Source organism: Ambystoma mexicanum, chromosome 9, assembly GCF_040938575.1.
Source record: "Ambystoma mexicanum isolate Mex_15411 chromosome 9, UKY_AmexF1_1, whole genome shotgun sequence".
NCBI lineage: Eukaryota > Metazoa > Chordata > Amphibia > Caudata > Ambystomatidae > Ambystoma > Ambystoma mexicanum.
The window spans coordinates 605,499,366-605,511,850 of NC_090931.1; the positions used below are offsets into that span (position 1 = coordinate 605,499,366).

A 12,485-nucleotide genomic window follows, 5' to 3' on the forward strand; every position below is an offset into this window, starting at 1 on the left:
ATTACCCCCTGCTGTAGGTCTGTTTGGTTACCTCTGAAAAGCGCTCTGTTATGCATCTGTACTGCTGTGTACCTCCAAAGTGTTCTGCTGCTTCTGGAAGCCATGTCTGTGCTCAATAAACACCATAATAATAGCAGGACTGTGGCTGTGCTTTAAACCATTTACTACGTTCTACAACATCCACTCATGAATCTATCATTTCTTTTCATGACACGTTCATATTTCATCATCATAACCTGTCGGAAAACACAACAGGTGCATAGCTGAAAGAGCATGCCTGTGTGGGTGTGTATATCTCTGTGGTGTGTGTTCTGTGCCAATGTTAGTGTCTGAGTGTATTTATATATGGGGCATGCCTTTGTTCATTTGTCTGCATGGAGGACTAGAAGGTGTCTACAAACTCATGATTTCATCAAATACTCAGGGTAATTGTTGCACAGTTTGGGACTTTAAAAAAGAAAACATTTGGAGATTGACATCCTCCCAACAACTCAGTGATGAAACGAGAAGGTGGGAAGTGGTTGGAGGAAATTTAAGAATAACTGAGATCATCAAGTATTTCAGCACGGTCACTTACCTGGCTGTAGCTTTGTACTGTGTCAGAATTGGCATCTGAAGTAGTGAAACATTGATTGTGTTCCCTTCAGAGCTGCCTATAGGCTATAAGGGTTTTTATCGAATGCATTCCAAAACAATGCTTAAATGCGCCATTTCTACCTAACATTTTAGTGGGGCGAGCCCCTCCCTTTACAAGCAAGTAAATTGACATTTTTGTAGCACAGAAAGAAACAACTTCAGTAGTAGTTCAACAGAATTTGTGGACCCTGTAGGGTGAATCAAGGTGAATCTGCAGCCATAACTGCAGCCATAACTTTACAACACAGAAGAAAACACACATGCAAATCTATGGAAGATCACATAATTACTTTTTAATACCCGAGTAACTGTTAAAGGGAGGATGTTTGATAGCTCTGAAGGAAATCGGATATTTCATTCCATTGTATTTTGTCACATGAAATGGCTGTTTGGTAAGCCTACAAGAGCATCAATAGATAATGATGAAGTACTTCTCGTTTTAGCACATCCACATCAAATGGGTTTAAATATCCGCAGCACATCATGTTCATTAAATCATTGGGATCACAAAGCTACCCAAATATCCCTCCCCTACATGAAAAGGTTCTGATTCTATTCTGAACAATTGCTTACCTTGGTAACAGCTGTGCTCTTCCTGTAATTCATGCAAAGAAATTCTGCAAAGGTTAAGAGCAGTTCAGTGCCAACTGGAGCATTTCCATGGACACCAGCAACAAATCGGATCTTGGGATCCTCAGGCTCAGACTTGTTTGGTTTATTGGAGATTTCCAGTGACCAGATCTGACGGAATTCAACACTTTGGCCCAAACTAAAAAAAAATAGTTTGACAAATTAATAAGCTGTAATGTAATATGAAGCAAATGACAACATTCAGGGGGAGGCGTAAGGGGTATAATTCTGGGGCAAACAGTTTAACTTTTCGCTCCTGAACTTTTAACCATGGTAATCATTATCTAGTTTCCAACTCTGCCATTAAACAATCAATTTTGTATCATAAATAATAATAATAATAATAATAATAATAATAATAATAATAATTTGGCATTTATATAGCGCTACGAACCCTCAGGTATCCGAGCGCTGCTTATTGTTACCCACGGTGTGTGGTGCTCATCTATCTCATTAGCATTAGGGAGGCAGACTGCCCTCTCTATCAATTGAAAAGATTGTCAAATGTCTATATGTTGCACAGTGCTAGGGCAAGCAGGTGGGTGGATATGCTGAACAGAGCTTGGCTTCAACTCAAAAGGTCCACTATGAACAGACACCTTGTTATATCGTTTACATCTTTTTTAAAGACATTTCCAATTGTTGAATGCAGTTTAGTTGGCCCACTCTTACCCATTTGTTAGATTAAGGCAGGATAACATACAGATACGAAGGTGAACTACACTCCAACCTTAAGACAGCTTCCATCCCTTAATTTCAACGCCAACTTTGACATTAAGGTTCAGCAAACATTTACACATTCAAAATACAGACACTGGTTACTTGGATAGGTTGTTTCAGAGTATGCTTTAAGACTATTACATCCGATTAGGCTTGTGCCACTTTTCTTTAAAAAAGTTCCCCCGACAGGCTGCTTTCAGCAGCCTTTTGGAGACCACCACATGGGTTTAGTGCGCATACAGGAAGTGGCAGCTTGAGGAAAAAGGCACAAACGGCAGCGCTGACTGACGTAAGGAGGGGCTTGGGGAGCGTTAGGGGTATGTGTGTGGGGTGGTGTGGGTGCGTAGGGCTTTTAAGTGGGAAATGGGAGGGTGGGTCGGGCTCGTCAAGGAGTGGCAGGGGTGACCCCTGCAGAACACACGGCAGTGTGGGTGGGGATGGAAGGGGGGGCAGTGGAGAGAAGAGGAGTATGATATGATCTATTTTATTTATATCGCACCCATACACAACTGTTTCAGAGCGCAACGAGGCAAGGGAGGACAACAACAATGGTCTTACTAGGCCAAGTGACATTGAGAACATGCACGTGCAGGGGAGAGGGAAAGGTGGGGGAAGTGCAAAGGGCGGGGGAGGAGTTGGAAGTGCTGAACAAGAGATCAAAAACAACAGGTAGTGCGGACAGCAGTAGGCAAGTGCAGAATTAAGTGCAGACAACGGATGTCAAATAAGTGCGGGTAAGGGGTCTATAGGGTTGCAAATACAGACCCAAGTGCAAAGGGTTGCCAGGAGGCAGTGTGGGTATGCAGCTGGGAGGGCATGGATCTGGGCCTGAATTCAGAGGGTAGCTAGGTGTCCAGTGCAGAAACAGAAGATATCAGCAGGGAAGAGGAAGAGAGAAGGCAGAAGCATGGAGGAATGTCTTTAGGTGCTTCCGGAACCGAAGATGGTTCTCCTCAGGTTTCAGATAGGCAGGGAGGCTGTTCCAGAGGGAGGCCCCAGCGGAAGAAAGATCTGCCACCAACTCATTGCTTGGAGAAGCAACCGACCCTGAGGGAGGTGGAGGAGCGAAGCGCTCCAGTAGGAAGGTATGTGAGTTGAAGGTATTTCAGCCCCAGGACCCAGAAGGCTTTATAGGATAAATCTGAGGGTCTTGAACTTAATCCTGCAGCCACTGGGAGCCAATGAAGAGATTGCAGGGCTGGAAAGATTCCAGGGCTTGAGGCCAAGAACAAGTCTTGCAGTCCCTGTACTGGATGAGTTTCAGAGGGCAGAGATTAGAAGCAATCAGATTTAGAAAGAGGCTGTTTCAGTAATCCAGCCAAGAGAGAACCAAAGCTCTAGAGCTTCTGGGGAATGAGAGGAAGGGAAGACTACCCCTGAGGAGGTGCAGTTGGTAGTTTTGAGTTCTTGGAGACGTCAGAGATGGGAGGAGAGAAGGAGTGTGTGGTGTCGAAGATGACACCGAGGTTCTTAGCCTCACAGGTGGGAGCAGGAAGAGGGCCAAGGGAGGCCGGCCAGAGAGCGACATCAAAGGAAGGTGCAGGAGTGCCGATGAAGAGGATCTCTGTCTTACTGGCATTAAGGCAGAGGTCATTGGCGGCACACCAATCCTGGATTACAGTCGGTCAGAGATGAAAGAGGGAGCAGCGGTCAGAGGAGATAGGGAACAGAAGTGTCATCCGCATAGCACTGAAAGTTGGAGCAGAGAACAGCAATGCTGTGGGCAGGGAGTGCCAGGCATTGGGCTGAAGAGCCAGGGAGAGAAGTTAGACACCTTGCGAACACCACAAGTAGAGAGAGATAGAGGAAAGGAAGGATCCAAGTTGGACCGGGGAGGTTCGGAGAGGAAAGAAGTCAGCCAGGCCAGGGCCTGGTCAGTTATACCCAGATTATCATGGAGTCGGTTGAGCAGGATGGCATAGTTGACTGTATCAAAGGCAGGAGAGAGATCGAGTAGGATGAGGACAGAGGGGAGATTAGAATCAAGATTATAGAGCAGGTCTTCACGGATGTTAAGGAGAGCAGTTTCCGTGCATCTGGCAGCTCTGAAGCCAGACTGATGGGTCATGGAGGCAACCAACTACTAGTGTGGAGGTTAAGCTGGGACATGGCCAGCTTTTCCAGGCGTTTGCCAAGGAAAGGAGCGATAGAGATCGGGCGATAGTTAGCCAGGCAGGAGGGGTGCACAAGGAAGTGCTTTAGAGGGGAGGGGAAGGCTCCAGTGGCAAAGGAGTGGTTGCAGAAGCCGGCCAGGGCAGGAGCGAGGGTGTCGATATGGTCCTTAATGGCTTTGGACAAACAGAGAAGAACCTGTTTTGACGAGACTTTCATAGATTGAACTGGTCTAGTAATCTCGTCAGGGGAGCACAGAGGAAAGGAAAGGAAAAGAAAGAGGGAGGAGCGTCGGCTGCATGAGGGCTGGAAATAGAGAGAGAAGGTGGAAGAGGAGGGGATGTCATGAGTTTTAGGGATGAAATGAGAGGCCAGGGCCGTGCAGCGGTCCTGGAAGGGGACAGGAGAAGTAGAGATTGCAGCAGGATTGGCCAGTTTCTTGTAGGGGGGTGTCGCCTTGCATTGGGAGAGGGCATGGAATTGGGTAGGTTTCCCTGCAGTGCTGAATCTAGGCTTGGGGAACCGGGCTTTGATGAAGTCGACCTGCAGGAGGAACATCAGAGATCTATATTATTACATCACTTTTTTTTTTTTAACATAACTATTATTTAACTTTCCTAAAACCAATTACAATGTTCGCACAAAATGAGGACGATTCTCAGAAATAATTCAGGTTTTCCTCAAAAGTGATTTAATCCTGTTACTCAGAAAGAGCACAAGGCTACTTCCATAATGAGTAAATTACAAATTACTTATATAATCTTATCTAAATTATATAGTAACTACTACATTCCAATCCTAGCCCATAGCCCATTTATCTGTATATTTGGAATGTCGTCCCAGGAAAGGAGATTGGACAAGAGTATTTACTGCATCCTTCAAATACAAAAAACAACAACCAGTCCTTTCCACTAAGTTTACATTTTTTTGAGGCCTCTTATTAGTGGGATAAAGGGTGGGATATATGGAGACGAGAGGACTTTTGTCTGGCCTTGAACTTATACCGAGAGAATGGTTGTTGATGCTTTTCAAAACTATTTCAGGGGACCATGTCCTTGGAATGCAAATGAAGCTGCCCTAGCGCTCACACAATGGGTGTGGATTCCTTTCAGAGGAAGTAAACCTTGTAGAGAATAACACTCTGCAATGCAAGAAGCCATCCAGTGGTATATAGAAGCGCAATGCAAGAAGCCATCCAGTGGGATATAGAAGCGTAATGCAAGAAGCCATCCAGCGGGGTATGGGAGCCCCAATGCAAGAAGCCATCCAGTGCGATATAGCAGTGCAATGCAAGAAGCCATCCAGCAGGATATGGACACTTTTGAAGTCTCAATTCAGTAGGTTTAACATCAGTTGCAAGCAACCTATGAAATCACCTTTGGATTATCAATGTGGAATTTTAGTTCTATGACATACAAAATCCATAAGACCCATTCCGCTCCAGCTGCTGGGTTTGGATAAAACACGGAAAGAAAACATCTTCAATGTAGAATTCTGTGATTTCTTTACGTATGACGGTTGGGTGAGCCTTAAGCTCTGTGTTATCTTTATGAAAAGCTTAATGGTTTTAAACGGAGAGCCTGAAGGTCACTCAACTTCCACTGAATTCGCTACATCTAAAACACTTTTCAGTGAAAATTAAGATTGACTGAAGACAGTGGTTAAAATTATTTGGCCAATACCACCAAGAGTGTTTTCTGGTCCCAAACTGGAAAATTAGCTTTAACTGAATGGTATTGAGGCAGCATTGATCTTTCAAAATGTTATGTTGCAAGAATATACATCATGCACTGTTGCCGTTTGCATGTTCTCTGGGGCCTCTAGCAATCTGAAACAGAGGGAATGGTGTTTGTTTAGAGGGGAAAAGGCGCCAAATGCAAGGTAGCTTTGCTGTTGTATTGGTGCATGTAGATCACAAGTATCCTGAACTCAAGTTTCTAGGTGTTAGTTCTCTAGGGCACATAGGAGATTGTTTTCAGTGGGGATCATGTTGCCATTGTGCTAAGATGCATTGGTCTCGGGGTGTGGTAAGTAAGTTGGTAGTAGAACTACAGTTTTGTAATATTTGAAGAAGTCACGCGGAGTCCAGCAGAGTCTTCAGAGTGAGCAATGTGAGCAGCATACCCCTGACTCGTCGTGATCTCCACTGTGGAGAAAATAACTTCACCAGTTCTATTGAAGGAGGAGGATTGATCTGTTTAAAGACTCTGTATCTGTTACACTAACCTGATATCCCCGGGGGCGTCTGGAAGGCTCTGAGATCTAGAACCCTTGATGTATAGTTGCCCAGTGATGAATAATGAATCTTAGTTATTTGTAGGGTGAGCTATCCGTCCTGCGTTTCTTGTGCAGGGGCGCTTGACGTTTGTTGGCGAGCTGCCCAAGTTGCTTCACTGGTGCAGTACGCCTTCCTTGGGCCCAGGCCCGCTGTGACCCCGAATCTGCTGGTAGGCAGGTAGCTTTGTTAATTGTAATTCTTTGTTCTGTTTAAGGTGGGAATTCGTTAATGTCCATCTCCTTTTTAGGTGCGAAGGGCTTGATGCTGGCGTGCTGGATGGAGAGGCATGTTTTCTAGGTAAGAGAAAGCGCGAAGTGCAGCGCCTTTATTGTCATTTAAAGCTAACCTGTGTTTTCTTCTTCTCCTCACAAGCCGCAGTGGTGCTGCGAGTGGATGAGAGCGCGATGAAAACCAGGCCCCCGGAATCCGTTAAGGTAAGTACAGAGCTGTACGGTTGTTTAATATTGAAAGCGAACCTGAATATGTCTTTTCCTTTGCAGATGTTGCTGTGGTGCTCCGGATGGAAGCGTGGCATAGCGCAATGGAATTCAGGTAAGACTGATGGAATTCAATATTTTGGAAGCATGCGTTCCAATATTGTTTTTCCCTTTCTCGTTATTGCAGGTCGCAATGTTCGAACAGCAGCTGTGGTAGCGGTTCGCCGGAAGTCCTTAAGCTAGTACTCACAGGTGAGTGATGTTTCTTCTTTCGGTTTCCACAGATTGCAGCCTAGTTGAGATGCTGAGTGCTGGATGGCGTTTTCTCAGGTAAAACAGCCTAATCTTGTTCTTGATCTTGCAGGATTACAGGAAGATGCTGAAGACCAGGAGCTGGACATGGTGAGTCACGCTGCGGGTTGCAGAACAACATGAAGTGTGTTCTGCAGTCAGGGTGTGGGTTATATAGCCCAGGTAAAGTAGTACCAGGGAAAGTAGTTCCAGGCCTGCCACACCCAAAACACTAGAGCGCATGGCTTGGTTCTTAGAACTAGACTGTGTGGGTGCTTCCATGTTGGATTTAAAGGCCCATGTACATAAACGGGACCCAGTTTGAACAGCCCTTCCTTCCTACATATGAGCCTGGTGCCAAAAGCGCCAGGACTGGCTCCAGGGGCCTTTTTGCAGTGGTTTCTCAGGGTTCTGGTGGGAGCCTGCTTGTGGCACAACTTGTGCCCCCTCACAGTGGTCATGACAGTATACCCGCGGAGCGGCGCAGTCAAGCAGAGTCTTGGGAGTCTTTGGGAGGCCCGTCGCTCATGTGGACATGTTATCAAGTAAAGCAGACGAACGGTAAGGCATGCGTGAAGGAAAATAACTTTATGGAGGACAAACATTTAATTGACTTGATGCAAAGTATCAACAAGCGCTGACCGATCTGCCGTTCTGCGTAAACATATACACTTATACAAATCAGATTATTGCTCTCTTGTCCGTATATGCCAATGTAAGTTGCTCGCCGAACGCGACCACTGAATTTCTGAAGTTTAGCTTACGTCGGAGAACAATAATTTGCCTAATTGTGCTAGTAGCTATTGGAATAAGGATACGGAGCAAATACACGGGGTGACTGCTGGCAACTTGCTTTTGAGCCCTGTGTAGCACTGGCCTGGCCGGAAATAAATGATGTATATATTTCTACAATTGTGACTGGATTATTTAAATCAAGGTTACGGAGTGAGCTACAGGGGTGACTGTCGGCAGCCTGCCTTTGAGCCCCGAGTAGCCCCTCCCACATAAATACGTCCACAAGTTGTTGACAATTCAATACAAAATCTGAAGTGAGAGGCTGGGGCGGCTGCCGGCAAAGTGCTTTTGTGCACCAACCAGCTCCGTTAGCAACAATATGCGATCATCCATTGCTACAGTTAGCGGACTGAGGTAGCCAAGAACGTAGCAACACACCTTCAACTTTGACTACAACCATCAGACTAAGGCTGCTGCGAGAACAGCTAGGGAGCCAGCTGGCAATTTAATAAGTGAATGAATTGCTCCTCGGATGACCTATTCATACTCTACACTGTGTGTATTTGGCGACCTGCTGTAAGGAATAGTACCGCAGGATTGCATTTATAGAAAGAGAACAGAACCCTTAAGAACCGCAAGTTCTGAAAAATTGGAACTCTAGATTAATTGATTCCCGGAGGAGTTTCTCTCCATTCTTTGTTACATTCTGGCTCCTTTTTATAGTTATACGCTGAGATCAGGAATGCCCTCAAAAGTGGAAACGTTAAAACGAATAGAGAAATTAAAGCGGACACCAATAAAAACAAATACTATGCCTGACAGTTCAAAGTCATTACAAACCCAAATTCGACCAGCTTCACGGTCAGCTGACATACGATCATTCTATATTATGGAACCAGCGAAAGAAAAGGAGAGTCAAATAGAATTAAAAAATAAAGCTCTCAGAGAGGCAAAGGATTTACAAGAACTGGTTGGAGTTCAGACATTTACTGAGGCTGCTGTAACAAATGATTGTTTAATTGATTGAGCGTCCCCAATGTTAACAGAAAGCCTGAGTGATTTAATGCTGGAGGCTTAAGCGTTAGATCATAATATGGACCATTTAAATAATGGAAATGAAACAGAAGAGGCCAAGAAAAGCCAATCTGATGAATTGCAAGAAAAGGCAAAAAAGAAGGTAATCAGATTGGTAACACTGCAGTTAAGGAAGTGACAGCTGTGAATACAATAAAACAACCAATACAATTAAAAGAAATGGTGACAAACCAAAACTATACATATACATGGAGCATTACACAGTACGGCGACCCAAAGCTCCAAATAAAATCCGAACACCACAAATAACAGATTATTAAAGAAAGCTCACATTCAAATTTACCGAAATCCCTGCTTATGTATGATCGATTGATACAAAATTCATCATTATCAATTTCCTTTGAATCAGCCGCTTGCTACTCAATCCAACTTACTGGACATTTCACTTGCGTCAATGAACTCAGAGAGAACATTGATTAAATTATTTGAAACAATTGATCAGAAAATGAAGGATCCAAACTTTTTGCTGCAAAAATTAGTCAGCGATCAAGCAGTGAAATTGAAAGAAGGTTTTTTGGATAATAGAAACGAAAAGCAAAAAAACAATGAGCAAACAAGTAAAAACAGAAAGCAAAATAATTAATTATTTAAATTTGCAACAAAGTGAACATAAAGAAATAACCCAACCAACAACATTGGAAAGGTCACTGATGATTGATGCCAGAGAAGCTAAAGAAGAAGCAGAACGTAAAATGAACTTTACAATATTTAAGAAAGGAAAATGAAACATAAAATATTGAAAAACAGCAAATGCAAAATAAAACCCCCTAAAAACAAGGCGAGCTCAATAAAAAAAAAAATGCAACTTCTAGACAATTTTTTAAGACCTTGAAAATCCAGAATTCAAAGTAAGTAGAGCCAATAACTTTAATAATGGAAAAATATAAGAAAAGAGCTCAATAAAAAAAAAAAAAAAAAAATTCAGAAAAAAGAAAGGCAAAGTAAAACCAAGTCCGAAAGAGCCTTTGGATGACCTCTTAGAGGAGACAAAATTACAAAAATCAGCTGTCAAGCAGAAAATTAAACAAAAACAAAGTGCTGAGGATAACACAAAGAATGAAGATATGGAAATTAAAAACAGTGACCATGAGAAGGGTGGGGTTGGAGAAACAGTGGTTACTTTGGAACAGAGGAGAAAGGAGCTAGAAAAGTCTGTACAACAATATAGGTCTACCATACATAATTCTCAGAGGTCCATAAATAAAGAAGAGGAACATACAGGAATACAAGTTAAGGATTTTCCTGAGAACAAAACAAAACATCTATATATTAATAATTATCAAAGAGAAGCCTCAAGGAATTTAACACAAATTGAAACAAAAGAAAAAACTAAAGGGGGAAGAACAACTTTACAAAATAACCATGGGATGTAGAGGTGAATACCATCTTGATAGTGCATCAGTCCTAAACATATTTGGAGAGGTGATTGAGTTAGAGCAATTAACTTCCTCAGATATTAACTGTGTGGAGTTCCTCCAAGACTCTGATCTTACTGCAGTAAAACTGCATATAAAATCTAGAATTGTGCTCAATACTATTTGGCTTGCAAAATGGAAACTACTGAATCTGGGCTTTGAGATTACTTTGGATGCAGATAATTCAGAGCTACGAAGAGAAGATGAAGCACTTGGCCCTAGCTATGACAGAGAATGTATTTGACTGAGAAAAATATAATAGAGTCCAATGGAAGACCCAATTTTACAATAACAAAACATAATGTGCAGATGTTTGAGCAACAAAAGATGAACGGCCATACACAAAATAGGAATTTATCCCAGAATTGAAATAGTGAATCTCTGCAACAGTCAACAACACTGTGTATTACCCTTACCAGCTGGAACACTTGTGGCCATAAACACTTGATAAGTTCTATAAGTAACAACATTTACCAAAGAGATATAATCTTATAAGAGACATGGCTTCTGGAAGCGTCGGTCTGGAACGATTTTGTAGTACTATGTGTCCCTGCCATAAAGAAAAACAGAGGCGGGCCTATGGTAGGATTGTTGGTAGATGCAAAGATATCTACAGGATGTAGAATTGAAAAATGGGAACAACCTAATGACTATATACAACTGGTTAAAATATGTATTCTGGATAAATTAATCATGGTAATAAACATATACTGGAGCCAGGAAGCTATCCAGTCTAAGGATTTGTTTGATTCAATAGAGAAACTATTAGATAGGATTGCCTTAGAGCCATCGATCTATACAACCATTATTGCTGGCAACTTAAGATATACACTGTTTAAATACCAAGAAACAAACAGGAGAAACCCGAAGATGGATGCCTTTAATGGAAAACAGAAGTTTAATTGTATTAAATGGAATAGAAACAGATGTTCCAGCAGCCGCCACATGGAAGAGGAACAACCAAAGAGGCATCATAGACTATATTTATATGGATAAACAATTATTACCCAACATAGAATCTTTTGAACTTATACATCAGGACGCCAATGACCACAACAAACTAATGATGAAGTGGCTCTGGCCATCTCAAGATGCACACCATCAATGGGAAAACTACAAGCAGAATATCACAGTTTCTGGGGGACGTAAACAAATACATTGGTCACAAACAAGTGATTACCCTAAAACAAATCAAAGAAACGATCAGAAACTGGAAAGACAGGAGATTCCGACTATGTAAGTGTTCTGCAAATGTTTCAACAAGGACTGGAGAAAAAAAATCTAAACCCAGCTTTAAGAGCAACCATGTTTTACACAACGAAATTCTACATCAAAAACAATGCTTAAGGAGAGAAATACAATATGCTTGGTTAATGCCTAAACAGGAAAAACTGGCAGTGATTAAGGAAACTAAAAAGTAAATATAAGAACTGGATAATTGCCAGGAAGGCCTTAATATATCATAATGACAGCCAAGCCGTGTTGGAATCATTAGTAAAAAGAAATTCAAAAAGAGATATGGGAGCGAATAAATTATAGCACTCAAAATGCCCAAATGCCAATACTATTAAATGCAGTACCAGAAAGCCATTGGAGGAAAAATGTTTTGACTTTATATGCCTCAATAGAAGAACAGTATGACTAAAGAAGTAGTATTGGACAGACGTGTTAAAAGTTGATGCACAGGAAAGTGTTGGATTTCTAAAATGAGTAAATCGAGAGCTTGTGGCCCTGACGGGCTCTCAAATTAGATACTTAAACAACTAGAAGAATGGGCCATTGTCATCTTTGAAATAATTGAGAAAGTAATTATATCACAAAAGATTCCGATGTCATGGCAAAAAGCTATTGTTCCTGTATTTAAAAAAATTATAAGTTACTCACCGTAGTGAATAACTTACTCTTAAGTCCATAGTCCCATTTCTTCCATATTGTATGGGTGTCCCTTCCAAGGGATGGCAGACAGAACCTTTTTCACCAGAAAAAAACCTTCTTCCCCTTTCAATTGAGAGGCGCGGCCCATGGAACATGTGCTGCACTGACTGCGCCCTCCAGCGCCACACCTCAGTTCCCATTGACGCGTCGACAATAGATTTAACATTGCCTAATGACACCAGTATTATTAGGGGGAGGTTG

The 12,485-nt window shown here is 42.4% G+C and overlaps 1 protein-coding gene across 1 annotated transcript in view; it reads right to left on the reverse strand.

Annotated features, from left to right (window-relative positions):
- The window catches only part of CPD (carboxypeptidase D), a 750,705-nt gene that overhangs the window by 262,416 nt on the left and 475,804 nt on the right, over positions 1-12,485 (reverse strand). Inside the window, exon 13 of the mRNA XM_069615245.1 lies at positions 1,210-1,405. Within this exon, the coding sequence (XP_069471346.1) occupies positions 1,210-1,405 (196 nt within the window). The remainder of the gene's footprint in view (positions 1-1,209; positions 1,406-12,485) is intronic.